General features: G+C 35.9%; 3 protein-coding genes and 1 long non-coding RNA gene across 4 annotated transcripts; 2 read left to right on the top strand and 2 right to left on the bottom strand.

Annotated features, from left to right (window-relative positions):
• The first annotated feature begins 6901 nt into the window (after nucleotides 1-6901).
• Nucleotides 6902-8842, top strand: LOC146136049 (uncharacterized). Its single transcript, XM_083396139.1, has 2 exons — nucleotides 6902-7253; nucleotides 8502-8842. Exons 1-2 carry the CDS (start codon nucleotides 6902-6904, stop codon nucleotides 8840-8842), a joined length of 693 nt encoding a protein of 230 aa, XP_083252265.1.
• A 1950-nt stretch (nucleotides 8843-10792) lies between these two features.
• On the bottom strand, nucleotides 10793-15184 carry LOC146136048 (sialate:O-sulfotransferase 2-like). Its single transcript, XM_083395658.1, has 5 exons — nucleotides 15045-15184; nucleotides 14701-14875; nucleotides 12635-12867; nucleotides 12011-12205; nucleotides 10793-11278 (listed from the first exon to the last, which is right to left on the bottom strand). The coding sequence occupies exons 1-5, from the start codon at nucleotides 15055-15057 to the stop codon at nucleotides 10893-10895; spliced, it is 1002 nt and encodes a 333-aa protein (XP_083251784.1). The 5' UTR covers nucleotides 15058-15184; the 3' UTR covers nucleotides 10793-10892.
• Nucleotides 15185-15822: 638 nt separating this feature from the next.
• LOC146136047 (uncharacterized) lies at nucleotides 15823-18909 on the bottom strand. The gene is made up of 3 exons (XR_014501556.1): nucleotides 18772-18909; nucleotides 18474-18600; nucleotides 15823-15931 (listed from the first exon to the last, which is right to left on the bottom strand). It is a non-coding gene; the product is annotated as an uncharacterized LOC146136047 (long non-coding RNA).
• Nucleotides 18910-22271: 3362 nt separating this feature from the next.
• Nucleotides 22272-24419, top strand: LOC146136046 (small VCP/p97-interacting protein-like). Its single transcript, XM_083395076.1, has 2 exons — nucleotides 22272-22459; nucleotides 24281-24419. Exons 1-2 carry the CDS (start codon nucleotides 22298-22300, stop codon nucleotides 24356-24358), a joined length of 240 nt encoding a protein of 79 aa, XP_083251202.1. The 5' UTR covers nucleotides 22272-22297; the 3' UTR covers nucleotides 24359-24419.
• The last annotated feature ends 7 nt before the right edge of the window (nucleotides 24420-24426 follow it).

The following is a 24426-nucleotide window of genomic DNA, read 5'->3' as shown; positions in this document are numbered from 1 at the left end:
TTTTATATTGTCTCGGCGTGGTTCAGGCCCGCGTGCCAAATGTGGCCCTGAGAGTGCCTGTCAAACTATACTTTTTGGGAACTTTAACATTTGAAAACAAAATTTTTTCGCGCATTGCGCGTATATTCTTCGTTTTATTGTATGTTTTACATTATGGTGTGGTAGTGTTTTTGACATCGACCGTGTAATATTTCACTATTTCGTGGTGTCAAAAGCCTAACGCTGTGTGGACTTAGACTCAAGTTCTACCATAATATATCTATAGTTACAGTAATTTTCTATTCAAATTGTAATACGGCTATTATAAAGTGAGAAACATTTATCAAAAAACAACAACGATTTCACGTAATATATGCATTTTTAACTTTTCACGTGATTGCTAGATGATATAGTGTTAATCTTTTATGCACAAGTCTACGTCTATAAGGTGAACGTTTCGCTGACTGAAACCAAATAGACGCAATTCTTTTGTGTGTTTCGCGCGATAAACTTGGTTTAGTTGCATAATACTACACCGGTTTGTTCGAAAACAACACGTTTCCTAAATTAGTTAAACTATGACGTTGCTAGTGACGTCAAATGTAAGAATTTTTATGAACTTTTGTCAGTTTTACTTAAATCTTTTGGGCCATTCTCTGGTTTCTTACGTCGTGCGACTCACAAATTTACAGTCAAATTTCTGTTAGTTCTAATATAAAGGCCGTTATTTCGATCAATATTCGAATCCATTTACGTGCCATATGCGCCAAGTATTCTTTTGATTAAAGTTTTGCCAATTTCAACCAAATAAACCCAGTTTTTGAGATACGCGCAGTAAAACTGAATTTTAGCTTCATACTTGCGTACTAGTTCATTCGAGAACAACAGGTGTTTCTAAGAACAATTGTTTTTTAGACGCAAGTTTGTGACGTCATTATAATGCCTCCAGCTCAAAAAAATATCCTGGAGCCGCCCCTGTTTAACGTAGTGGGCAGCCAATAGCTCTGATAAGAATACTTTGGGCTCGACAAAAAAGTTTGCCGACCACTGGTCTGAGAGATCACATTGTATTGTAACACTACTCTTGTTCAATGTTTCGCCATCATCCTAATCCTTAAAACCGATTGTAGCTCTCGTAAAACCTATTTTTGCAATTTACGCCACTACAGAACCGTCAAAGCAAGCAAGGTCTCAAATATGGCCGTTAAAGGTTATTTAGAGAGAATTGTGGGCAATCTGTGACGTTATTAAAAATGCCCTGTACAATTGGTTGTTATAATAGACACATCTCAATCCAATGGTTTACTTTTACTCAAATACTTTAAAGTACAAGCCAGACTTTTGTCAGTCAAAGACGAACAAATGTAACTTGTAACGAATTTATCAACTTGCATAATGAAGTAACAAAATGACGAAGCTTAACGAAGATGCACAACCAATAACCATGCATTAATGTAGTAATTTAGCAATGGGGAGCGTGGAGAAGTTATTACAAAAATAATGAAATGCATCATTTATCAGGTTGCTATAGGATGGGTTTTAATTATTAATCGTGAAACGCCTTTGGATACTCCAAATGTTTTCGACATCATATATCCACAAAAATAAGATGGATTCTTAAATCCGTCAGACAGGAAAAAAGAACACAACGTTCTAATCAGGTGATCAGGTATATTGTATTCTTTTTTTTAATCAATTAGGTCTAAATTAGTTAGGACCAGTCCTACGAACACATCGAAATATAATTTACTGCAAACCATGGTCATGCCATACATTTTATATTTTGAAATACTTCAAAAACGATCAGAAATGTCCTCCTAAAAACTGTTCGTGGCAGTAAGTATGTCAATCCACACTCGCATGTTAATAATGTTTTTACTATTTGCTCAACAGGCATTAGTAAATAACAAATGCCTTGCATGCAAAACATCTGCTGTGTCAGAAGGTGGGATGGGGGTAGACTTAGTGTTTATTTTTTTTTGCATTTTAGTACGATTTTCATTTTCATTAACCGTTGCATTCACATTTTTTCCGCATCGGAGATTGCAGCATTAATCCCAAATTTAAATGAGGAATTGTTTAAAAATAGTATGCCAAGCGGTGTAGCATGTAGTATGCCAAGCGGTGTAGCATGTTAAGTTCATTCGAATTAGCCCTTATAAGCACTGGGTTGCATTTTGTATATTTGAGCAACATAATGCAACATAGCCCATGACGAAACACGTATTTGGCGATCTTAGATAACAAACTTTGTAGAGCAAAGCAGATATGGCTAACTTGTCCATAATAGTGCTAATATATTTCTCGAAAAACGCTTTTTACCATGTTTTAACGCTGCTTAATGATTCAATTTACCTTAAACTTGGCCTGTTTGCTTTACTACAGTCATTAGGCTATAGGTATATATCCTTAAAGATATATTGGTTACGTCGTAATGATTTTCAGTTGGCAAGAATTATAGATTATTTATTTATTTATGTATTTTTGTTGATCTTATTTCTATGGTATTGTATTATACAAGTTTTAAATATGTCGCGTAATAGGTCTTGTTGTGTGGTTCAAATAAAGCTCTTTGTACATTAACAAGTAATTTCTAACGTGGTTAGCGTAATCAGAAATATAATTTCTAACAACAATATTGCAGTTTTTTTTTTATTAGTTTTATAGACTTATTTGGTACCCACACAAATATTTGCTATCTTTACAGATCTCACCTCCTCAGCAAACCGGATCTTAAAACTGTATATTTATGAACGAGTTGACGGTGGTACACTTTACGTCAGTGGTCGACATTTTTGGTCGCAGCACAAAATACTATTTTAAGAGCTTGAAGGCCAATACGACAACAGGGGCGGAAAATTTTTTTTCAGAAGTTTTGTTGGGAATGCTTTAAAAAAAATTTAGAAAGACTTTACGTCTAAAAAATATACTTAAAGACACGTAATGTTCTCAAGCGAACACGTGCAGATAATAGCAAGCCTAATCGCGAAACATTTGCCTTTATTTGTCTTTTTTTGGAATAACTTCAATAAAAAGGAAGTACCTACATGAGGCAAAAGGCACATTGAAGAACAATTTGCCCGAAATAATGGGATTAGGCCTAATAGTCTAATTTAACAGAAAGCTAACTTTGTAAAGTTTATGTCACACGGCGAAATCGTATGCCTGGCGCCTTTGGGCAAAATATGGATTTAAATAGATCGAATAAATTTGGGACTTTTTATTTACATAATCAACCTTGGACACAAGTATAGTTTAGGGCAGTGCTCCCGAACCTTCGCGACTCACTTTTAATGTAAGTTTTATTGGTGCGACCCACACTCAGATTTGACCAAACGATAGGTTCTGTCACAATATGTCACAATGAGATATGTGACCCTAAAAATAAATAAACACAATTAAAGAGTTTAAATAAATTACATTAACCCTTGTTTAGCAATAATTTAAAAGCGAATAATTGGAAATAAGAATAACAGTTACATAAAACCTACATCAACGGTGTCCAACCTGCGGCCGTCGATGAATAATTGTGCGGCCGTTAACACGTATTTTAATAAGCAAGTGTTGGCGGCTGTGACCGTGCCGGGCTTGCCAATGAAATTTATGTAATTTTATGGCCCCTTTGGACAAACTATAGACACGAGTCCATTACAAATACTTTTTGACTATTTTAACTAGGCAAGGGCGTAAAATTTTTCGCGCTTCGCGCGAATGATATTTGTTCGTCCGGTTTGTTTACGTTTTGAGGCTGTCTTTTGAACTAGAACAGCGCTTCTTTACCGTTAAACAGTTGAAGGCTGACAAGTGGGTTGCGGACAAACGGAAACCGTATTCAAAAATATCGGGCATATATTTTTAATTTGTTTTTAATTTTGGGCAATGTAACAAAAACTTGCACGAAATTTAAAACAAATGCCCGTATAGAAAAAAATGCTTAATTTGGAACTTTGAGACAGGTCTAAAATTATACGGGGTTTTTAATGTTATAGGCCAGCCAGACATTCGTCTACCATTGCTGGTCATTAGATTGGCTAAGAGCATTAGAGCAGGGGTGGATCCAGAGGGGGCACCTGGCCATGCCCCTAAAAATATTATTTTGACAAATTTCAATGCAAACTTCTTTCTGTCTTTATTGTATTTTAGTCCTTTGAAGCAAATCCGTTAATATCAAAAGTGCTATTTATATCATGGCATATTGGGCCGCATTACTAATAAAATCCAATTCTTACATAAATGCTTGATTATTTTATGTCCCTCAGCCCATTTCTATTGAATTAATTAAAAGTTTTGCCAAATCTAAACGTAATAAACGCATTTTTTTCGCGCTTCGCGCGATCAATCTGCATTTAGGTTCCATATTATACCACGAGTTCGTTAGACAACAAAACGTATTTTTAAGATTAATTATGCTATGACGTCACGGTTTGACAACTTTTTGAGTCATCCCTAAAAACTTTAACTTGCGGCCGTGTGGAAAATAAGACTGTCAATGCGGCCGTCAAGAGATAAAAGGTTGGACACCCCTGACCTACATCTTTACTACTGGCATACGTACTGAAATGGTTACTGCGACGTCATAATGGGGTCACCACGTGGCGTATTGAGTGTTCAAAATGTTGAGCTTAAATTAACTAATTACAAAACCGTAACCACTGGGTATATTCGGTAGTAGCCAGTTACAGGTGCCATATTCGTCAATACTATAACGTACTTATTGCGACAAAGACACAGAAAGAGCGACATTGGCTATTAATTAAACCTAACTCTCGAATAAATTCCAACAGTTGTAGATTATAATGAAATTCTCTTCTCCAAATAATGAATCCTTTAAATGAAAAGCTCGATGGGGGGGGGGTTATGCAGTCGCCAGCCCCTACTTTGTATCTTCTTTTAGATGGCCTAAATTGCTTATCTGATATAGCACAGTGTAATCATTTTTATCCACCTGCGACCTGCAGTAGCCACGTTGTCATGCGCTGACCTTTCAGTTCTTCGGCTTGTTTGGTTCTATTTGACACACATTAGCAAATATTGACCGCTGTCACCACAGTTTGCTGTTGCTATAGAAAAGTCACTTCAGCATGTTGGAATGTCGAAATATATATGCTTTTTAACTCACACTGTTCACAACAGGTAATTGAAATGGTTTAGTCACTCTGAAAGGCAAGCATAGTTTGCAAAGAATTGCAAAAAGTGCATTAATTAAACTAGAAAGTATAAGATAACCACGTAATCAGGTAATTAAAAATGATTCCTGTTTGGTTATTAAACAAGTCGCCATTGCTTAAAGCTGTCAGTCAGTATTTTGGGGAGTGGGCATAATTTTTAGCAGGGCCTTACAAGGGTGACAATTTTTTAGGCAGTGTTCGTCACTTATTAACGCTTCGTTGAGTGTCGCCTTCTGTGTACTTCGTCCACCAAAACCTCCATTAGCCCCTAAAAATATTATTTTGACAAATTTCAATGCAAACTTCTTTCTGTCTTTATTGTATTTTAGTCCTTTGAAGCAAATCCGTTAATATCAAAAGTGCTATTTATATCATGGCATATTGGGCCGCATTACTAATAAAATCCAATTCTTACATAAATGCTTGATTATTTTATGTCCCTCAGCCCATTTCTATTGAATTAATTAAAAGTTTTGCCAAATCTAAACGTAATAAACGCATTTTTTTCGCGCTTCGCGCGATCAATCTGCATTTAGGTTCCATATTATACCACGAGTTCGTTAGACAACAAAACGTATTTTTAAGATTAATTATGCTATGACGTCACGGTTTGACAACTTTTTGAGTCATCCCTAAAAACTTTAACTTGCGGCCGTGTGGAAAATAAGACTGTCAATGCGGCCGTCAAGAGATAAAAGGTTGGACACCCCTGACCTACATCTTTACTACTGGCATACGTACTGAAATGGTTACTGCGACGTCATAATGGGGTCACCACGTGGCGTATTGAGTGTTCAAAATGTTGAGCTTAAATTAACTAATTACAAAACCGTAACCACTGGGTATATTCGGTAGTAGCCAGTTACAGGTGCCATATTCGTCAATACTATAACGTACTTATTGCGACAAAGACACAGAAAGAGCGACATTGGCTATTAATTAAACCTAACTCTCGAATAAATTCCAACAGTTGTAGATTATAATGAAATTCTCCAAATAATGAATCCTTTAAATGAAAAGCTCGATGGGGGGGGGGGGGGGGTATGCAGTCGCCAGCCCCTACTTTGTATCTTCTTTTAGATGGCCTAAATTGCTTATCTGATATAGCACAGTGTAATCATTTTTATCCACCTGCGACCTGCAGTAGCCACGTTGTCATGCGCTGACCTTTCAGTTCTTCGGCTTGTTTGGTTCTATTTGACACACATTAGCAAATATTGACCGCTGTCACCACAGTTTGCTGTTGCTATAGAAAAGTCACTTCAGCATGTTGGAATGTCGAAATATATATGCTTTTTAACTCACACTGTTCACAACAGGTAATTGAAATGGTTTAGTCACTCTGAAAGGCAAGCATAGTTTGCAAAGAATTGCAAAAAGTGCATTAATTAAACTAGAAAGTATAAGATAACCACGTAATCAGGTAATTAAAAATGATTCCTGTTTGGTTATTAAACAAGTCGCCATTGCTTAAAGCTGTCAGTCAGTATTTTGGGGAGTGGGCATAATTTTTAGCAGGGCCTTACAAGGGTGACAATTTTTTAGGCAGTGTTCGTCACTTATTAACGCTTCGTTGAGTGTCGCCTTCTGTGTACTTCGTCCACCAAAACCTCCATTAGTTCAAATACAACGACAACAATACATTTTTTCGGTCATTTATATGATTCGGTTATATATTTTTGTTTCAAATTCCCAACAGGGAAGTTTATCTAAATACAGAAACTGACGTGTAACTGTAGTAGTTTGTTTCTAATATGGAAATAAGTAAAGATCGTAAGAAACTCCTGTCTGGTTTGGAGGTTCGAGTTTTGACGGAAGCAGATGCAGAACGGGTTGTGGATTTTATGTTAGAAAACTACAGCATGCAGCAGCCTATGAGAATGACATTTAGAGTGGACAGTGATGTACAAAAATTTGATCGGATACGGATTGTAGCCAAAATAAAAAATGGCGTTTCCCTTGGCCTTTTTGGCAAGACTACAGGGGAACTGGTGTATGTCGAAATGAATTCGATCTTGGACAAATCGGAATTTAAAAGTACCGAACCGGAATTCGATTACAGCAAGGAAGAGGAAGATGTTATTAACTTTCTCGAATGCCTTGAGGGTGTGTTAAACATAGATAACGTAAAATACCCTTTGTTGAAGAAAATATACTGCCACTTAAAATGCTTTCGACAATTTTTTTAATTTTTTTATGCAATTTAATACTTAAATTAACTAGCGGCTTAATCCAGGGAATTTAATGTAAATCCCAACCCTTTTCTCCTTACACGCATTAAGTTGCCTAAGATAAAATTATTTCATTGCAAATCCGTTCATGGCATAATTTACCAAGTATAAGGTGTTATTATAGGTCTATTTCAGGCTATTGAAGAACCAGTGAAATGCGTAAGAGATTTGTCCGTTTAATGATTTTTTTTTCAACTTTGGAAACATTCATTTGTTTGGTAAAAAGTTTTATTGAATTCCTTAATCACGCTATAAAGCAGTCTGTAAGGAATTCAACAAAACTTATTACACAGGTATTTCTAAAACGTTATTCGAATCTAGCTTCGCCATAGAAGATTGAAATAATTTTTCGTAGACTATGATTCAGATCATTTGCTTTTTATATCTTTAACCCCAGTTTAAATGCTTTCAGCGGTGAAAAGCTAATGATAAATAACTTGTAAAAATTACCAGGGGAAGATAGTGCAACGGTAGTTATGCTGCCAGGCGTGTATTGCAAGCCTCCCCCCTCATAATCCGTCACGGTTTTATATTTTTACTCGCCCTTATTTAGCTTTAGTTTACGAATATGGAAATTATGGGAAAAATGGACTTTATTTAGTAATCCCCCACCCCAAAATAAAAAAATCTCGACCTGGGTTCGTTCAAACTGTTTGGCCATTTATTAATGTTATAGTTTGTTTTAAGATTTTACCTTTGGTCTCTAAACAATAACATGGGGGTGACAGTAATTTATAGGTAGGCTACACCTAATTTTTCTATCGACAAAACCGCATGAAGAAATAGGTTAATTTAATGAACACTTATATTACAAAAAAAAAATTCCCTTTAATCCCCCGGTGAAAGACCTCTACAAGATTTCGTTACTATACTTAACCATGTGTATGACACATGTCCTTCATCCACAGGAATGCAAGATTTTTTACTAACAAAAAATACCGTTTTCTTCCTTAAAAGCCACTCCTTAGTTCCGAGGCACAAAGAACTTGTTCAACTTTTTTGTATTTTTCTTTCTTTTCTTTTTTTTAACATAACAGTGTAACAGTGAAACCCAGTAATCGTTAATTTAAAAAAAACGCTTCAGTTTTACCATCTGACTTTTTATCGTTGCCCATACTCGCAGGAGACCTGTTCGACGACCTAAAAGCGAAAAGGATATTTTGGATGAGTATGTGCACAATGGCGGAAAAGTATCGCGGCATGGGGTTGTTCAGCGTTATGCGGCCATATCGTGAAAAGCTGGCCATTTCACGGAGCTGCGATTGCCTGGCTGCCACAGCGACGTCTAACTTTTTGCTTCGCGGAACGGTTAAGCAAGGATTTAAAATCTTGAGGGAGATCAATTATTGCGATTACGTAGACCCCAGGACCGGGTCAAAACCACCAGATCTGAAAATACACCCGATCCATACTTCTGCGGCTGTTATTTATCAACACGTCAATCCATTAAAAGGTGATGCTTAAAGCCGATTTGCGGTTGATCAATTTATAATGACCGATTTCATTGCATATTCACTGGTAAAAATTGGTTTCAAATTTATTGCGCTCTTTTCGCTGTTGTTATGTCGTTTGACCGCGTCCACTAAACAAAAAAGTGAACTGGTATTGACGTTCAATATATTCCGTAAAAGTATTACTTATCCAGGTTTATGCACTTCAGGAAAGTTCTGTTTGATCACAGTTAAGAATTTATTCAACTTTTCACAATTGTTTGCATAAACAAACAGCTCAAAAGTAGCTTGTCGAGTATGTATTCTGTATTGGTCGCACAAAAATATGTTTAAAATCTGCTTTTGTGCAATAGTTAGGATTGTTCAAGTAACATGCCCGTATTGACGATCATTTAAACGTGAATGAGAAATAAAATTTTGCAATTACATATGCATTTCATTCGGCGCAGTAAACACAATTTTTTTAACAAATTATGTAAGTATTTAATTATCATTCATAGCTTCTGCTTTTAAACTTTGTTGCTTTTACGACAACCTCTTTTTTGAGTCATGTAAAGTGCAAAAGGATACGATTTGGTCTATAATCCTAGCAGCATAAATAGGTGTGATTAAATTTTCCCCATAAAAGTGCATAACCAGCGTTCGACGACTTTTGTGGTGGTGCTGGAGTGATAATTGTTTTATACCAAGGGTCTCAAACTCAAATTGCTCTGAGGGCCAAATGAGGACGTGTAAAATGCCCAAGGGCCGCAATTTACAATAAATAAGAACACAATAAAATATAAACACGTGTAGGCTGATTTTAGGCTATAGTTATTTGTTCTGGCTACTTTACTGGCAGCGTTTATCAAGGACAAGGATCTCGATATTGGGCTTCAAATTGTCAACAGAAACAAATCTTAGAGTTGCCTGCAGATGTGGACTGCCTAATATTGGCAAAGAAACTTCTTTGTTTGCAAAATGCTGGTTTAACTTTTTATTTTTTTACTTTGCCCTGGTAAGCATATTATGTATCGCGGTGCATTGTTTCGAAGTGCAAACCCTTGTTATACTTCTTCATAACAGAGATCTTCTGCCGGCAAATAAGGTAATAACTAGTACCTCTTACCGCGGTGACAAAATATAACTCCTCCCACTTATCTTGAAAAACTTTTCCTTCGTCTGTGATTTTTCTCATTTTTGAAGCAAAAGACAAGTGTAATTTAGCTTTTTAAGCTATAGAAATTTATTTCAATACTAGGCTAGAACAATCAAAGCCTACAACTCGACAATGAACAACTGTACAGAGTTGAATAGGCAATGTGACGTAATAGTAGATCTTTTACCGCATAAATGGTAGCGTTTGAAAGTGATATGATAGTGAAGTTTGGTGAGTATAGTTTCAGTTTTTTGAAGCAATTTTAGAGTGAATTTTAACTTTTAAATCTGATAAAAAAAGATATGTGGCACTTAAATATTGTTAAATACTTGGAAATCCAAAATTTTTACACGGGCCGCACAAAATGTTCTCGCGGGCCGCATGCGGCCCGGGGGCCGCGTGTTTGAGACCCTTGTTTTATACCATACTGTCGTTGTCCTTGCGATATAAGGTGACTACCGTTGAAATTAACGAGATACTTTGAATGTTTATTTAAAATATAAAAAGCCATAAGTCTTTGGCCACATATTCACTACAATATATTATATTTTGCCGTGTTCGTGTAGGTGTAGCCTAACAGATGTTTCAGAAGGCTAACTATTGCACAAAAGCCAGATTGTTAAAGAATACGAAATACCTTCCTACACCCTGGCCTAAAGCATATAAAACTGCCTCCGGGTTGGGCATCACTGATGTAGGTCAAAGAAGGTAAATCTAAAGGTTCAGATGAAGCCCACAAATGACACGCGATAGATTTTATTATCATAAATAACACAAGAAATGAACAAACTAGTTAAATATTGCACCCGATTTACATCACTATTGATATATCATACTTGGCACAAAACTTGCATAAGAATAGCTAACGAACGATTTATTTTAATGTTTCCGGAGTTTAGCGTGCTTTCCTTGCAAGCAAAAAGGATTAAAAAGCATTTGGAGGACCCTTCTGTTGGGCGAGCTCCCTCTCATACCACGGCAAGTCTCGGTGATTTGTTTTCCGTATCAGGCTTCTCACGGACATTATGTGTCTGTTAACTAGCTCTACCATGTTTTTGTTATACGGTGAGAAAGGCAATGGCCTCTTCTTTCTGTGAACTTTGCCTGATAAACTGTTGATTGTGCACGCAAGCCGTTCTTCTCTATTCTCTATTGGAATTCCAATCCAATCAACCATCCGATTAATTTCTTTTCCTGGGTCCGCCACCAAGTCCTCGTAGTAGACGATCATCAATGGAGTGTTGTGGTTGATGTATGAGAAGCTTGTATTAGTCCACTTGGCCATTTTGTATGGAATGAAATGAAACCAGTCTAACATACGTAAAGCGTTATCAGCAACAACAATTTATATGTTATTTTAAATGTCAAAATATGTAAACAATGTGCTATATAGGAGGAGGGGACACTTAAGATTATGAAACCTCACGACCAGTTTAACCTGATACAAAATAGTTTAGTTATAGAAAATATTATTAAAAAAATATTTAGTTCTAAAATCAATAAAATTCTATGTAATGCATAGCTTTAACATATTTAATTTACCATTTTCGTAAAATAAATTGCATTTTGTTGTGGTTTCTAATTAAAAACATTAACAAATTAAAACAAACTGTTTAAAAAAGTATTTAGACACGGTTTCAACTAACACGCGAGTTTAATATGAAACAACAATTGGCCTCCCAGCACTAACGGACATTTTAACACAATTAATTAAAACTAAACTTCCCGCATTGTTTTCATTGTTAACACACAAAAGCAAATCCCATTGGAAGCGGCTCGAACTTGGGAAATCGGAAATTTTACCATTTGCGCAATTCTATAATATGTTTTGTAAAATGACCATTGTAACGCCATTATAGTTTCTAACTTTGCGCGAACATTTTTCATGTTTTTCATGTAGCTATGGAGTCAGACTTTACGATCGAATAAAAGATTAATGAACATTCATGCAAAAACTTATAATGTATCAGCTGCGTTAACAATAACATTAATAAAGGAAAACATGTAAGCAGGCTAAATGCTTAGCGGTTTTTGGAAGCTTACCCTGGCTGCGAAAGCTGTCGTAGGGTGCATGACCTGTCTGGCCGCCGTGCAATCTGTTAAACTCGGCGATAAGAGCGTCAAACGGGTTGCGGATCAAGTAGATGATTTTGTCGTAAACCTCCACAACAAACTGTTGGTGGGTCTTTATCACCACAGTACGACCCGAGTTCCAAGGCAATACTTCGCCGAGGAATCCTGCAACAGTTAACTTTAGCGTGTAAGATTGCTTTTAATGCGGACCTGTGTCGCACACATATGTAGGTAATCGGGAAAGTAAGTTGCTTCTAGAACTCTCATATTAATGTATATATATATATATATATATAAATTAAAGCGTCCACTGATATAACAAAGACAGACTATGTTAGAAGTTTCCGCCGATATAAAAGTTCCACATTTTTTCATAGCACAGGTGATGCACAGCATATTTTTTGCTCCGTCTTTAACATAAATGCGTTGAAAGTCAAATCGCAAACCTAAAATTTCAGCAGTTGAAAGTAGGTCTTATGTTTTGATTCGATTTTCATATAGATTGTGCCCCTTATTGACAGTCATAAAAGTAAAAAAATCAATTTTAATCAGAACGGAAAGGTTTGCAAACCGCTGAGAACTATAGCACCATACCATTGCTGTATATTCCTTCGGCCATATAAATGCTCCCGCTGTAAATACCGGTGGCTAGTTCGATAAGGTGCCTCGCCCAGGTATTGCCAGAACCCGGAAAACTGAGCAGGGCGGTAAGAGGGGCCGATTTGGCGGGAAGGAAACGCCGTTGGTTGCATCTCGTGTCTGGCACGCCGGTAAATGAGAGGTTCATGGTCGGATCGCTTGCCTGGCATGTTGTCGACGAAGGTTTCCTGAAATAAATTGGTTGGCTCATAAGACTGGGTGAGATGCAACAAGAAACTTGGTGCAATATAGGATAAATTTTTTTTCCTGGCACAATTCATTGTTAGTGTCGTAATACGAAGGCATTATGCTTTTCTGCGATCAAATCCAGTGTTCTAAATAAGTTACTTTGAAATGACTTAAGTCACACTCAAGTGTTTTGTAAATAAAAGTCCCAGTTAAGTCATAATTAGAGCAAGTCAATTTCAAGTCAAGCCCTCTGTCATAAAATTGAAACGTTTTATAATAAAACTGCTAAATGAAAGCATTTCATTTTAACCTAAGTCATTGTTTAAAAGTCGTAAGTCAGATCAAGTGAAAACAGTGGCTGAAGTGCACTGAAGTCAATTTATTGACTTGAGTTATTACAAAACTGCTAAGATCAACTAATAAATTTCGCAAAAACTTGCCCAAAAGTAGGATTCTGTTATAATAAATTTTGCACATTATAGTATTGTAAACCAGGGGTCGGCAACCTTTTTTGCACTGCGGACCGGTTTAAAACTAAAATTTTATCGCGGACCGGCCTTTAAAAACAACAAATGTTCAGGAAAGGAAATTTATTACAACTTTCAATGCGAACTTTATGCTTGTTTTGTCGCAAAGTGAGGCTCTCATCTAGGAATTATTAAACTTACTGAAACCCGCGGGCCAGCCAAACAATTTAATTTAACCCAGCCCGCGGCTCATTTCAATAAAACGTTTAGGCCTTTACTTTGTTTCTTAAATTACACTTGTATACCAATATTACCAATACCTGAAAGGCATAGGATAGACAAACGTACAAGGCTTGTCAGAATGGCTTTTTTGACAACAAAAATCATTTTTTAACGTGGTTGATGTTAGAAAAATCATTTGGCTTTTTTGTCATTTTTATAGAGTCTAAAACTATAGAGGCTAAAACTCATTAATATACATATGTTTTTTCGAAAGCTTTGCTGCCTAATCAAAATAATAAATTATTTCATTATGGGATATAGTTTTTAAACATTATTTACATGAAATTTTATTGCACTTTAAGATGAGCACGCTTAAAATTAGAACACATGATATTTTAGCCCATTTTTCGATATATTGTAAGTACTAGAAGTTAGATTTTGTAATGTATTATGGATGTTGTGAACGTGCTATGTAACTCATATAGCTACTTTAACACACTAGTTGTTTTGAACCTAACGAGAGCTTGATACTAATTGTGATTTTTTATTAGACCAATCAACAATGGAGTAGTAGGCTATATTAAAACGAAGGTAAATAAACAAAAATTTTAATCTGACAAAAAACAAAAAAAAATTTAATCTGACAACCCCGCTACGGACCGGTAACCAGCTCCTCGCGGACCGGTACCGGTCCGCGGACCGTGTTTGCCGACCACTGTTGTAAACAAGTCCAAGTCAAGTCATTTGTAAAATAACTTAAGTCCCAGTCAAGTCATAATTAAAGCAAGTCAATCTCAAGTCAAGTCCTTGTCATAAAAAGTTAACGTTAAACTACTAAAATTGGTAAACTCGCTCGATTACGAGCAATAAAACAACTAAAATATAACAAAAACGCAACATATAGCAAGCAAATTATTTTATTAGAAAAATTAATATATATAACCGAATTTTATAAAAAAATGCATTATGTAAACACCTCATATTAACCAAAGTCATTGTCCGAAAGACTTTAGTCAAGTCAAGTCCTTTGCCATAAAGACTCAAGTCAAGTCAGGTCATTTGAAAACAGTGACTTAAGTGCACTTAAGTCAAATCTTTGACTTAAGTCATTACCACACTGGGCTACCTTATGTGTTTGCTTACAATTCGGTCGTGTTCGTGCAAAGGCAAGTTCCATGAGAATCGTCGGCTGAGATCACATAGGTAAGTTCCCGGCAGGCCAGGCAGCACAGCCTAGTGTCGTATGACGTCATTGTCACCACAGCGGTCGGATAGTTGAATTTCGACAAGCAAATTTGAGATGACTTTGGTTCTGGCGCTGAGACGAAATATTAAAGAAACAGTGTTCGATATATTTGACTGGAAAAAAATAAATTATGTCAGGACGTCGTCAATATAAATCCCTCATATCATGAAGTCTCTAAATAACTGTAAAACATCCGCAATGCAAACACAGGGTGCTAAATATTTGAGTTTTTGTGCCTTACCTTTTTGTACCATAAACACTGCGTAAAGTTTTTCACTTTCCGGATGCGTAACGCAATCATTCAGAGATGTATCCTGTAAAAGCCTGTTGTATAAAATGTATTCCTTCCTGATAGAAGAACCGCACTTCAGACCGTTCCATCGTAGCGAAGTGACCACATACGAATTGTCTCTGAAACGATAGAAAACCCAGTTAGATACAACAACGGTTAATACTGTTTGTAAAAAGTATTGTAATCCAGGAGACGTTTTATTTTTTTTATCAAATTACAAAAAAAAATCTAAACCAGTTTGCTTGGTTGAATGATTACCGATACCAACTACCCCCATTACGATTTTACAAATGGATTTTTGTTACAGGTTTGTATAATCAATCTAAACTAAACCTATTTCAATGATGAGCCAATAGCACAGTGGTGCTCGAACTTTCATAGCTGGCGTCGCAAAACACTATTAAAAAATACTGAAGGCATCTTTTTCACAAAACGACAATTTCATTACTTGACAAGTTCCCTTCATAAAGTTCATACATCGAAAGGCAATAATCTAAGTATCACTTTTTTTAAATCAATAGTGTGCATAAAAGTTTTCGCATGGTACTCTGTACGCCTACACTTGAAATAATAGGTTATTTTCTATACCAATGAAAATGTGCGGCGCAATTGCTAATATCTATACGACGTTTAAGAAATCATAGTATAGTGAAAAAGGCGGCGGTACCACACACCAAACAGTAAAAGCGCAGTGATAGCCAATCAAAAAAGTTATTTCTTAGCTTACTTTGCTAGGCACGTCGCCAAGGTGTCCAATTTACTCGATCCAGTTTCCGTCGTAAGACCGTGAAGTATTTCCAGTTCGACAATTTTTCGAAAGCAGCCCACGAACGTTTCTTGGATAAAATGCGACCGGGATTAAAAGTTGTTAGACAGGTTTCTTTGTGGGTTTTACACAACTTAATCTCCAATTATTTTACCGCAGCATTCTATTATGCGCTTAAACATTTTGCTTGAAAGTTCAACAAATCAACTCTCAGCAGGGTCGGATTCTAAAGGATGGGCATGGCAACATGAGTTATATTTTATTTTAACTATACGTTTATGCAAACTTTTCGCATATGGTGTCACCGCACCGTCGAAAATGAAGAACAAACTGTGTGGCGTTCTTAAGGTTACTTCTTTATGGCATCACGTTTATATGCAACTTTTTAAAGTAACGTTTTAACGTTTTAATTTTTTTACACAATCTACGAAAAAAAATCATATCTCCCCTCCCAGAATTTCTTCCCCTTCCTAAAATCTATTCAGTCCATAAAGATGCATACTATGGCATGTTGGGTCGTGTTACTCTATAAAAGTTGCACTTTCTGCTGTTATTTCGAGAAGTAAGCGAATATCTTATGCGCGGCTTATGTGTCACGAATTTCAACCAGGTAAACGCAATGTGTTTTGTAACTTTTCGACTTCATTCATAAAAATGTTTACCCCCGCTGAATGTGTATTTAATCAATAAAATTGTAAAACCAAGATAAAACTCAGAAATTGATTGTGGACTGGATGAAATTACTTAAATCTCGTCTATATCAACGAAACAAATCTAAACAAAAGCACAAGATTTTTTGTTAAATGACGTGACGACAAGTCTAAAAAAATGATGTATCTAGTAATAAACCTTTTTACCCAGGGATGCAAAATTGCAAATACGGTATCTGTTTCACATGAAGGGCTGAAAATGTAATAAGTTTTATAATTGTAAACTAGAGCTATCCGTAATAATGATTTTTTTAGCATTTTGTCTAAGCCAATTGTGACGTGCGTGTTAAATTGTGATCGTGGTTGTATTGTTACACTAGTCCAGCGTTTCTTAACCTTATTTACTCGGGGGCGCACCTAGAGACGTATAAAAACATGGCGGCGCACCTTGCGAGCGAAGCGAGCGCGAAATTTTTTAGGTGTACCGGTATTTCTCTTTAATGGCCTGTAATTTTTTTATTATATAGGTTTTATAGTTGCATATTTTTAAAGGGACTTCAGCTTTTAAGACTAAAAACGATATTTTGTCCATTTAAGTCTTATTCCGATTAATTTTGGACTTATTTCGACATGTATAGGTCTTATCTAGACTATTTTAAATATTATTCTGTCGTGGTCATTGATGCGAATTTGGCGTTATTATGTCGCTGGTCTTAATAGGCCTACTATTATAGCCTATTATAGGTTAATTATCTGATTTATATAGTGTTGCTTTGTAGGTCTTATTGCGTTTTATACTTTAAAGGCTTGTGGAATCAATGAGCTAAGCCTAATAGGAAAGTAAAAAATATATGTTTTATACAATAGGACCTACGTTATTTTTTCATTTTGCTCGCGGCGCACCTGGCAGCCTTCCATGGCGCACCGGTTGAGAAACGCTGCACTAGTCCTTGGGTTCTCAACCGGTGGGCCATGACCCACTGGTGGGCCACAGAGCATTTTGAGCTGGGCCACAGAGCATTTGGAAAATTGTAAAGTTGGTGAAAATTTTAGTTTCATTCGTTTAATTCTTTAGTTCGTTTTACAGTACACTTCCAAGTTTCGCTTTGACAGTTGCGTTGTGTGTACGACTGTAGGTTATTATAAAATATTCTTCTTTTTTGATATTTTTAAGCTATTTTTCATTTCTAACACATTTCAGTTATGTAACCAATTTAGGCAGAACTTTAGGAAGTGAGCCACGAACAATTTTTAAAACAAAAGTGGGCCACGACCATAAAACGGTTGAGAACCCCTGCACTAGTCCTATACGTGGCTATTTTCTTGGTAAGAATTCCAAATTCGACATAAAAGTAGGTAACATTTTAAACGTTTCGAATATCTCTTTATATTTATTTTTCAAATTTCTAATTTTTCTGTTCGCGAATTTTATTACTGTTTTAAGGCAGGGGTCTTGAACTTTTTTCAACGCGGACCCATATCTGTTTTGTTTGCATGGATAATGGTATAGGCAACAATTTTAAGCGATAACGCATTATACTGAGGTAAGGCTGAAAAAAGCTGCTATTTTCTGTCACAAAATGAGAAATTGAGAAGTCTGAATAGACTATAGACGAAAGTATTATATTTTTAGAAGATTTTTAAAAATATATATATTTCAAAGTTATATTTCTTACGAATGTTCCAAATTTTACAAAATATACATAATTATTACAATTAGGGCTTTAGTGACTCTCTAACAATAGTACACGTACCCCCAAAAGGTCCACACACCCCAGTTCAAGAGACCATGTCTTACAGGAAGCTTAGCTTTTAATTTTCCACATGTTACAGGAAGGGCATGAAACAAATATACTATTCGTATTCTTTTTAAATGACTGTAATCAACCCATTCTACCTGTTGAACATAGAAAACAATCATACAAAACAATTCTTTGCCAAAAATAGTGTTACAACACTAACCTGTGTAAAACACATCTTCGTTTTTGAGTTCTTCTTTTCTTGATAATACGTCCTCAACGTTCAGCGTTGTGTTATTTTGTAAAATTCCTTTCATCCGTATAAACGTAATCTTATCTAACGACGTTTCCTAAAATAAGAAATATAAGATCCTTGATCGAGGTACTAAACAGTACGATCGAAGTATATGTTTCACTATTATTCTAAAGATTTGGGTCTCGAAACCATCTAAACAAATGTTTAAATTTTGTTATAAAGTTTATACTTTTTGCCCACCGTTTCTACTATAGTATACTCTTACCTTTTTTATTATCACATATTTTGTTGATGAATACCAAAGGTTTAGGCAAGTAAAGCCAAACGCCAAAACAACACTTGTCGAATAGCACCACTTTTGCCTTCTAGACATTTCTGTTCGAACCGCTGTTTCCAATCACTCACTGACATGATATTTATCGCAGCACATATATTTGATAGCAGTAAAACTGCGGTTAAGAAAGCCGAGTTATGCTCGACTGAACAAAGTGAAATCCGCCGCGGGCAAATCGCAGAGTTTTTCCGGCTGATTATTTTCTATCGCTGCGACACAACACACAACACAACCGATTTCGCCGATTCTTCGTCCGCCGCAGGGAGCAAAGTATGTGTTTAAATGTATACCTTCTTCCAAATACCTGTATTTATTAAAAAGATCGCCCTCGCAATTTTTCCGAGGCGGAAAAACTGCTAATAGTGATTCTCAAATACACAAAATTTATTAACTAGTGCAACTCATCTAACTAAACCGTATGCTATAGTGTGAATAATTAATTAGCGAGTTAGGGATTTATGGGGCATATCTCAGTATAAGGGTACTCATCGCTTGAAAAAATACTTTATTTAAAACATTTAATATTAACTTAAAGTACAAATAGCCTATACCTTTGCTTTCCCCAGTTTATTGTAAAACTTGTGTGTCAATTTTTAATAAACGGAAATTTAGTTATTAAAATGTCTATTTTTGTATTATTTTTATCACTCTATAGTCGCTGAGAAATAAATGTTAGCCTGGAGTTAGATAATGATAATACACAGACTATTTCTATCGGTAAATAAAGGTATGCATCCCTTCTCAGGTTGCTAAAAATCCCAAAATAATAATCAAATACACCATGAATGTAACTATCCCATAATTCTAATAAAAAGCTTAGCTGTGGGTTTGCCATTTCTGGTAGTTTAATTGTCAACAGTTTACATTGTCAAAACGTGTATTTACCTATATATCGTATAAGTTGCTAAAACTGGCATTTTTGTAGTACTGTTTTGGAGCGATCAGACACAGACCGCCTTTGGGCTGAAAAGATATTCACATGACTCGCCAAACGCATGTAGCAATTCTAACTGTTTCTGTAAATACGGGTTAGCCGAAATCCTTACAAAGCAAGTTAATCGCTTCGCAAGTTATGGCGGATAAATAAAAGCTGCTTCTCCAGATACCAAATTCAAATGGTTCTCTGCAGCTCTACACCCCTCAAGGATATATCAGACTTGAAGGTAATCTAACGTGCGCGAAATCGGAATTTATGTCGCGACATACGTATTTTGTAGAAACCAGTATGTCGGTCAAACAAAAAATAAATTTTCAACCAGATGGACTGCACATAGAAAACATTGGAAAAAGTTTGATAGCTCAGGCAATAATGACCAAGCAGCACACTTACGACACTACGGCAAACATCATAGCAATGTAGCCTACTAGAAAGAAAGCCCCACATTCACGAGTATTACACTACAACCTGAAATGGTCCAGCTGGATTTTCACGGGGATATTTGGTTGAACAAAATAGGAGCTACCATCAAAGTTCAGCATATTATAACACCCACTATTAAGTTATCCTAGATCTTCTGTTTTTTTTTCCATTTTACGTGACCTACTTTTTGTGTAACCTTATTATTTTTTGCGACTTGCTCCAGGGCATTGCGATTCAATTCATTATAGTAGTTCGTTCTTTTTACTGCAGCATCGGTTTACACCTGGACTGTACTGCATACTTATTCTGATCTTGGTATTTTATACTTGTGAATAGTTTTATTTAAGATATTTTTGTGTTTCGTGTGGTTGCAGTTGCTAAGCAAACTGATGGTGCAAATTTGCGTAACTATAGTATTTTTTATGTTGTTTTAGATCTTGAATACAGTTGTAGATATTTTTATATCATTGTGGTTTTGTTTGGATCTGTTTCTCCAGATTAAGTAGGCCTAATGTGTTTTCATGAAGCGCAGTTCGTTCAACACGTGTAATTTATTGTTTGGTAAAATTTGTATATTTTAACCTGGACCACGTTTTTAAAAGTTAACTGTGGTTTGAAAATTAATGAAGACTTCGCTGCAGAGGTCCATTGTCCTTGCAGAGGTCCATTGTACAAATATTAAGATTATTTTAAACTTAAAAAAGATGCAATTTACATTTTGTTATATTAAGTTTAATTTTTTATCTATGTGCAAAACTTATGGGGTTGATATCATATAGTTACGGTTTAGTAAAACACTGCTACTGTTTTGCGCTGGTAAGTTTAGCCCAAACATACTTTAGAGTTTAGACGCTATTAAGCTTTAACCCGTGACTTTTAAGTAAAAATTGCTATATGCGACGCTCCGCGTAAGACGCCGCTCATTGCTCCTTCTCTGTTCTCTAGAAAGAGACTCATTTTTTTCTCACCTTTTTCTGGAGAAAATGAGTTTCTATTGACTTTAGGTATCGCGACGCGTCTCATTAGAAATGAAGCGACTTCGTCCCCTGTTGCTCTTTATTTCCTGCGACCTGTGTACACACCGACTGCCCCAAATTATCACAAAAATACATTAAAATAAAACGCAAACACTCGCTTTAGGTTTTGTTCACACGTCAGTGGACACCGGCCACGTACATTAGGACGTCATGCTAGGCCCGTAGTGAGACGAGTACTACATGGACATGACTCTCTTCCAATGAATAAGGCAGACGAAGGAAGGGTTGGCTTTTAAAGAAAGCTGTATATGACATATGGTCTTTTGGGTCTAAAAATATGACAAACGCCCTTGACGAGCGAAATTTGATTTTTCAGTGTTTGACATGCGTCAGTGGACATCGATCACGTGCATTAGGACGTCATACTATGCACCGTTGTGGGACGAATGCTACAATACGTTCGACAAAAAACGGGGTATTTTCCGGTGAATTCCCGTTTTGCTGTAGTGGAAAAATGAATGTGTAAAGTTCGATTGCATACGTCGTTATTTTAGTCCAGAAAACTATAAACGTTAGAAAAGAAAACGCGCTCATAAAGTTATTCCTAAAATTTGCACCGCGAAAATGAATCAGAAGCGCGATTGACGTTTTGCGCATTTAAAGAACTTTGCGAAGCTGAAGCTAAACCCAATTTCATAACGATTATCCACTTAGATACCACTTCGGCACCGCGCGCGGCTAAGAGTGGTACAGGCCAAATTTTGAAAATGTTCGTGTTATTATTTCAGTAGTTATTTAACTGAAAGAGGCATTTTTTGGCGCTCTTTCACTATTGTACGTGAAAAGTTGTGCAAAAAAATACCGCATACCACAACGCATATTGTTTGGCTTAGGGTGCGGGTTAGCGTTTGGGTGAGGGTGGGTCAAGTAATATTATGTTTATTATTAATAATAACTTGACCCACCCACAACCAAACGCTAACCCGCACCCTGACCCAAACAATATATGTTGTGGTATGCGGCATTTGAAGAAAATATTTTTTTCATTAATTTTTACGTACAATAGTGAAAGAGCGCCCATTTTTTATAGATATTCCCTGTAGTTCAATTAGTTGCAGCTATGGGCGCGTTTGAGAGTTGTTTTGGGGGCGGTGCTGACGATGTCGTTACACCTGACCCTGAAGTACGACGTCAACAAATGCTAGAAGCAGCTGAACGACGACAAAAAGCGTCAGAAAATCGCGGTATAAAGAATCCACAAAAAGTCAAAGATCAACAAAAGGTGAGTTCCCTATGCAATGCAATTCATTTAAAACTTCTGAAAACAAAAACAGGGCTCCAAAGTAAGATTGTTTGACAAATTAAATGAAAATACCAAGATATATACTTTTAGTAATAGAATGGCATATTTCTTTTAAGTGACAAGTATAGCCGTGAAAAAAGCAGACTCCTTTGCCGCTGTCATTTCCATTATTGTTGCTATTTTATAGATTAGTGCTTCATATGGAGTTTCAAAATAGAATCCCAGGGAATCCTAGAAATTTAGGTTTCAAATCTAGAATATTGAATCCCAGTATATTTTTATTAAACTACTTGACCTCGATTTTGTTTGGGGTGGGATTAATCCTAATATACCAGGCCCACAATCACAGAAATAAATTGCAAAACAATTTGCTAACATGTGTATATTGTAATAAAAAAATAATCTCCCAAATGTTTAGCATTCTTAATAACTGTCATTTGAAGCAGTTGTGTAAACGGTAATACATGTCCAGGTTGTTGCCAAAACTTGATACTTTGTCAATATAGTGAGCATAATGCAACAATACACAATGAACTCTTCAGCAATTTGGTACTATTTTTTGAACATTGTTTCGTTGATCTGTTATGCATGATCTGTTATGCAGTCAAATAATGTAATGTAAAGAATACAACATTACTATTGTCATAAATAATACTTAACAATTACGTTATGCATAACCTTGCTCAATATTGGCCTATAGTTGAGAAAATGTTACTTTTGTAACTTAATGCTTTTAAGTAAATTGCAAACTCTGCACCTGGCATTACATGTTAGGTGTATGCCCAATACCGCTTGATACTTATTAGACAGTTATCGCAAGACGCAAAACACTGCACCAACAAGGATACATTTAAAGCAAGCACTATGAAAGTGTTGCCGCAGCTATCTAAACTTGCCACTCGTGTTTATACAATTATACAACCATCGATGGTAAAACAAAATTATATCGGCTCCAATTACCAAAAATAAATGGCAGAACTAGATACGAATCCCATTTAGATTTGAATCCAAGGATTCAATATTTTACTTTTGAACTACCCTAGTGCTTGGCAACGTTTTCTGATGTGCGGCACACTGACAGGGCTAAAGACATTTTGTGTCACACCCACAAAGTATCTGTAAAGTTACACATGAGCAAACATCCAAGTTTAGCATTTGGGGCTTAGACAAACACAGCTAGGCATACTGGGTAACACAATGGGATAATATGAGGCAATAATACCTGATAAGGCTACGCCCAGGTTAGTCTAAGAAACGTTTTATGATTGTGCAAGAAATGTTATAGCATTGCATTACATTACTTAATCATTTAATTTTGCTGATTATGCAGTCCTTTTAAACTATCATAAGCTGTTTAAAGGCGCATGTTAACTTCCTTTCCTTTTCATAGCAAGAGGACATTATTTTAAATGGCATTGATCATTTGTGTCTATATTATTTTGTCATTTGTGTCTATATTAAGTAGCTAACACCTATAGCCCATTCATGAAGGAATACACACTGTATAAAACATTTTTGTATTAAATGTGTAAAATTTAAACTATCCTTTCCGATTATTGTAAAATAACTGAATAAGGCCAAAGTAATACTGCTTAATACTGGTCGGTTATGGTAAGCAAATGTGGATCTTTGGATGGAATACTTTCCACAATTTAAAGTAACTGTCAATCTATAATGAGCTACTATTCAATGCAACATTAATTTATTTTTTACATAATATATATAATATATTTATTTTATATTTTACATAATATAGTTAGGTTAAGGTTATACTTTATCTATGATATGATATGTTTTTAGAAACAGGCGGAGACTGATAATATTGCTGCCACACAACAATCAGCAGGAAGTGGTGGTTTGAGATGGCAAGTCAGCTGAAGTTTAAAAAAAACCCGCCACCTTTATATACTTTCTTTTGATACTGCAAGTTTCAATAAGTTTTGTTC

This window comes from Ascidiella aspersa, chromosome 8 (assembly GCF_963924565.1).
Source record: "Ascidiella aspersa chromosome 8, kaAscAspe10.2, whole genome shotgun sequence".
In the NCBI taxonomy this organism is placed as follows: domain Eukaryota; kingdom Metazoa; phylum Chordata; class Ascidiacea; order Phlebobranchia; family Ascidiidae; genus Ascidiella; species Ascidiella aspersa.
Note: the sequence above shows the minus strand (reverse complement) of the source record. Positions and strands in the feature narration are given on the sequence as shown.

Excerpts from the sequence above, each read along its gene's own strand:
- LOC146136048 (XM_083395658.1), bottom strand. Across the intron at positions 12,206-12,634 it reads CGAAGGAATATACAGCAATG|GATTCCTCGGCGAAGTATTG; the intron begins GTATGGTGCTAT and ends TAACTGTTGCAG. Across the intron at positions 11,279-12,010 it reads CGACAGCTTTCGCAGCCAGG|ACTGGTTTCATTTCATTCCA; the intron begins GTAAGCTTCCAA and ends TACGTATGTTAG.
- LOC146136046 (XM_083395076.1), top strand. The coding sequence starts at position 22,298 with ATGGGCGCGTTTGAGAGTTGTTTTGGGGGCGGTGCTGACGATGTCGTT. Across the intron at positions 22,460-24,280 it reads AAGTCAAAGATCAACAAAAG|AAACAGGCGGAGACTGATAA; the intron begins GTGAGTTCCCTA and ends ATATGTTTTTAG.
- LOC146136049 (XM_083396139.1), top strand. The coding sequence starts at position 6,902 with ATGGAAATAAGTAAAGATCGTAAGAAACTCCTGTCTGGTTTGGAGGTT. Across the intron at positions 7,254-8,501 it reads CTTTCTCGAATGCCTTGAGG|GAGACCTGTTCGACGACCTA; the intron begins GTGTGTTAAACA and ends CCATACTCGCAG.